Here is a 5,000-nt window from a genome sequence, read left to right as displayed (position 1 = left end):
AAGAATATAAATAAAATAAAAATACACATTTCAGAGAATTTTCCATCTGTTTTCCATCTAATATAATGCTTGTTTTCTAAAAGTTTTACATAAAAAATTTCAAATTTAAAAAAAATGGAACTTTAAAACTGCCCCGTACCTCCAGTTTCAAAGAGAAAGTTAAATGTGAATGAGAAGCGAATTCATCCTAGGAATTTAAAGTTGGAAATACTGCAGGGCAAACTTGAAAGCATATTACTGGAAAGAAAAAAATAGCACGGATTATCCATAAAAAGAGAGCGTGGAAAAGACAGAAAGAGAGCGAGCGAGACAAAAAGAGGCTGTGGGCTCAGCAGATAAAGGGTCAGTGTTTGGGAAATGGGCTGCAGACTGAGGGGCTTCGAGCACCTCTTTATGAGCCGGGGAAAAAATTCAAGATTATGCGTATGGGAAACGGGGTGTAGTGAGTACAGTGGCCCCTGAACCCCTGGGAAAGAAGCAGGGCCGGGGAGGGGCTTATGGGTCGTGAGGGTAATTGCTGGGGGGTTCGGGGGTTCGGGGGTTGGCCGGCCGGCCGACTGTGTGCCAGCTCACACTGGGTGGCATCCGCACAGACACGCTGACATCATGAGAACATAACAGCACAGAGAATGAGAAAGAAAGAAGAACAAAGTGCTTTCAACTCTTTGAAAATATATTGTTGAATATAATATATATTCAATCAGTAATTTATACTTATGCTTAAAACAGTATAAAACTTTATATATTTTGTTTATATATATATATTTATGTACATACTCAAAATATATTCTGTTTTACTGTTTTTCTTTCTTTCTTGTTCTCTATTGTTTTTGTTACTTGGTATTATACTGTATTTTATTAATGGTATATTTATAAATATGAATATATACTATCATTATTATAGAAAATTATCAAATAATAATAATAATATATAATATAATAATAAATGATATATGCATTTAATTATATATATATAATTTCTAATTATAATATTTATTATTGTTGTTTGTAATGTTATAATTTTTTTAATGGTGTATTTTTAAAATTAATAGATTGTGTGTGTGCATATATATATATATATATATATATATAAAATTCATTATACTTTTCTATATAATAATTTGTTATATTTACAATATTATTTATTAAAATTATTATTTATAATATAGAAAAGCTGAGGTATTTTCACATAAATTCAATATTTAATTGTGTAATATTGAATGAAATCAGATAGATATAATGTGTTTTATATTATATTTAGACTTAAATTTATTTGAAATAATACTTATTTTATATATTATATATCTTGTGTGTGTATGTGCATAGTAATATTATTTTATTTATTAATGACATTAATTATAACGGTTGTTTATAATATTATTTTACATTTTATATTAAAATGTGTACATATATTATTTTGTTATGTTATTTGTACATTCATTCTTTATTAATATTATTTATAATAATTTGTAATGTTATTTTATATTTGCATAATCAGTCAAACATCAAAACAGTATAACATACTAGTTTTCATCGTGCTTTACAAGCAGTCATTCTTGAATCATCTGACCCCATAGTGACTCTAAGATCTACTCGGGAGTGTGTGTCTGATACTACGAGCAGTGAGGAAATTTAGAATGACAAATAATATTCCAACTGGGCATCAGGGTCCGTCTTCAACAGGAAGTGCACTTATAAAGCTGCATGCAGTCTGAATATGAGAACCGCTGCTTTAGTTGTTTGTTTGGTCTTTAGTGCTCAGTCGATATGTGCCTAATAAACTCTGGCAGGCCGTGTTAGAGCATGCGTGTGTGTGTGTGTGTGTGGATGGGACAAGCCTTGTGAACGGCAGTAATTTATGAGAACAGGCTGGGGGGGAGGGCGGGGAGACGGAGGAAAGAAAAAAAGTGACAAAAGCGAAAGAATGTGGGACGTGTGAGAGAGGAATTTGAGCAGAACTCAACTATCAGATTAATGAGTGTGTGTGAATTCAGATAGACTGAGAACCAGTGAAAATGAATGAACTTTTACCTTGCCAGAATGCATATAATTTATATTTAAATAGTCTTTTTTTATTTAAATTACTGTAATTGTCATGCTAGCTTGAGCATTTCATAGTTCCCATGGTCATAGATAACCTGGAAATTCTGGTTTTCACTACTTGAAATTATTAAAATCTTAAAAATTCATACAAATATCCATAGTTGATTTAGATTTTTCTAGATACACTCCGCTAGAAATTGCTCTTTTGCCATTTAAAATGTTTATTTAGCAGTCATTCGTAATCTTAAGGTACATTTCTCTCCGTCTCTCGCCTCTCGCTCTGTCAGAAGCAGCTGTTGGCTGATTTCAAGCATTCGGAGAGATTTTCAGCTCTTTAGCGCATCTGGAGGAGCGAGAGAGACAGGAGTCGAGTGGGAAAAGGGCCTGCGGAGAGGAGAGAAAAAAGCACAAGCGTTTGAGAGAAACATCAAGAGATTGAGCCGAGAGATAGACAGAAACTGCATGCTGAGCGGCTGAAGGGAACTAGAGGAAAATAACCTGAAGGAAAGTTTGAAAGAGGGAGAGGAGGGGTCCCGAGAGTTTTTCCCACACTCTGTTCTGCGCTTTAATCCGTCAGGATTGGGACAAAATTCAGATGCCCTCCACACAAAGAACAGGCGTTTTTCTCTCTCTTGAACGAGCCGTTTGGTATCTCACAGGCTCTGGCCCTTTCCTCATGTCTTGGCTGTGTTTCTGTTCTCACAGTCCGTTCGCATGTGTTCACACATTCTGCCCATTATCACAGGAGTTTAGCAGTGCCACTGATTATACCTCAGGGAAACACTCGAACACCCCTAACCTAGATCTGCCTCTGTCTGTCACTGATGGCTTTCAGATGCCGGTACATAAAACTATGTTGAGTGACCTTTTGCTGGAGCAAACTTTATCTCTCTGTCACGAGAAACAGGTAGAGTCAGGTCACAATCCCATCAGTGTCCATGTTTCAGAGTGATCACTGTTTTTAGTACATCATTTGGTTGATTTAAAAATCATAATGTTAATATGAGGCGTAAACTGCACGTTTAATTTGTGCACCAAACAAATTAGCAAAAATAATGACTGTTTTCCGACAGGTTTCTAAACTCGTCCCCCTTTAGTCAAGCTGTTTTGGGCTCAAGAGTTCAAGGTTTGGCTGGTTAGCGTTGTAACTACCCTGTCTGTGTATAACATTTTTTTTATTTATTTGATTCATTAAATCAAAAAGCTTTCATTATACATTATAATATTATAATATTTCACACTTATTAAATATATAATATTATATAAATAAATAAAAAGTGTGTCTGTGTGTATATATATGCACAGACCTTTTTATTTATTATTTATAATAATAATAATAATAAATTTAATTTATAATGCACTTTATATTTAAACAAAATCTCAAAAGTGTTACAAATTCAAAAAAGAAAAACAAAAGGACAAGAATCAACCAAAACTCTGGTAAAAAGGTGGGTTTTAAAAACACATTTAAATTGTACAATTATACATTTAAAATTGTAAAACTATTTATAATTCATTAGTCCTTTCACAAGTCAGAGATATTATATTTTATTTTATTATTAACCCTATCTCTAAATTATATTATAGTATATTTTTTACCCAAAACACAATAATCTCATCTCTATGCTACAAAAGAACACAATAATATCAATATTTATTAATTAATTTGATATATTATGTTTATGTGTGTGTATATATATACAGAATATATGTATATGTATGATTTTATTATATCATAGTATTTTTTTTTTACCAAAATGCACTAGTCTCATCTCTGTGCTAAGAAATAACACACTAATTTAAATATTTATTTACTTATTCATTCATTAAATCACAAATATTAACCCTAACTTTTAATTATTTTATAGTATATATTTTTTTACCTAAAACACAATAATCTCATCCCTATGCTACAGAATAACACAATAATATCAATATTTATTCATTATTTTTTGTATATGTGTGTGTGTGTTTGTATATATATATATATATATATATATATATATATATATATATGTATATGTATGATTTTATTATATCATAGTATTTTTTATTTTTTTACCAGGATGCACTAGTCTCATCTCTGTGCTAAGAAATAATTCACTAATATCACTAATTGTTTATTTATTCATTAAATCATCAATATTTCATTGTGTTAGAGTAGATTTTTGTAACCAAAACAGTAATCTCATATAGTATTAACTAAGATAAATCACTTGTTGTATTTCTAATTTGTTAAAATGAATGAATGTAAATCGATAGTTAAGATTAGTAACCTGGACATGTGTTTAGTTTTGTTCACTCTTAATGGCAGTTTTTGTGAGTCTGATTTCATGTTCTGTGACTGATGAATTATTGTGTTTCTTATTATTTATTGAAATATTGTGGCAACAGTAACACGAGTCGAATGGTTTTTCTCAGAGAGGTTTCTCAGCACCCCTGGAGTTTAAAGAGACATGAATGCTAATGTGTCTTTGAGAGACGCTGACTGATATGTGTGTGTTGTGCAAGTTGGAAGACGTGTGACAGCATGTGTTGTTTTAATATTAGGTGAGGGATAATTGGATTTTGGAACGAATTTCATTTTTCATGGCTTAAAACCAATGTTGAGTGAACACAGTAGAAAAGGAGAGGGAATATGTTTATGATTTCACAATTATTATGAAATTGAAGTGGAAAAGTGTGAATCTAAAGGTTTAATGGTTGGGATATTGGTCTGTTCACGCTGTTAATGTCATGACTTTTAGGATTATATGATCATGTTTTTGATGTTGACATGTTTTCTACGTAACTTCACTTGTTTTTATTTGAGGTGATAATTAGGGTCATCTTGGTGGGAAATAAGAAAGACACTGCCCAGCCCGACCTGAGGAGCTCAGCACACACACTCAATCACACACACACACACACACACACACACACACACACACACACACACACACAGAGAGACACAGACA

At 32.1% G+C, this 5,000-nt stretch overlaps 1 protein-coding gene across 1 annotated transcript in view; it reads right to left on the bottom strand.

The window, feature by feature from the left end:
- Positions 1–2,377: 2,377 nt before the first annotated feature.
- LOC107556636 (meteorin-like) overlaps positions 2,378–5,000 on the bottom strand; it is an 11,788-nt gene continuing 9,165 nt past the window's right edge. Inside the window, exon 4 of the mRNA XM_016239773.1 lies at positions 2,378–2,427. Coding sequence (XP_016095259.1) covers positions 2,378–2,427 — 50 coding nt within the window. The remainder of the gene's footprint in view (positions 2,428–5,000) is intronic.

Source organism: Sinocyclocheilus grahami, unplaced genomic scaffold, assembly GCF_001515645.1.
Source record: "Sinocyclocheilus grahami isolate Dianchi unplaced genomic scaffold, SAMN03320097.WGS_v1.1 scaffold575.1, whole genome shotgun sequence".
Taxonomy (NCBI): Eukaryota; Metazoa; Chordata; class Actinopteri; order Cypriniformes; family Cyprinidae; genus Sinocyclocheilus; species Sinocyclocheilus grahami.
The sequence above is the reverse complement of the archived record's forward strand: the minus strand, read 5'-3'. Positions and strand labels throughout refer to the sequence as shown.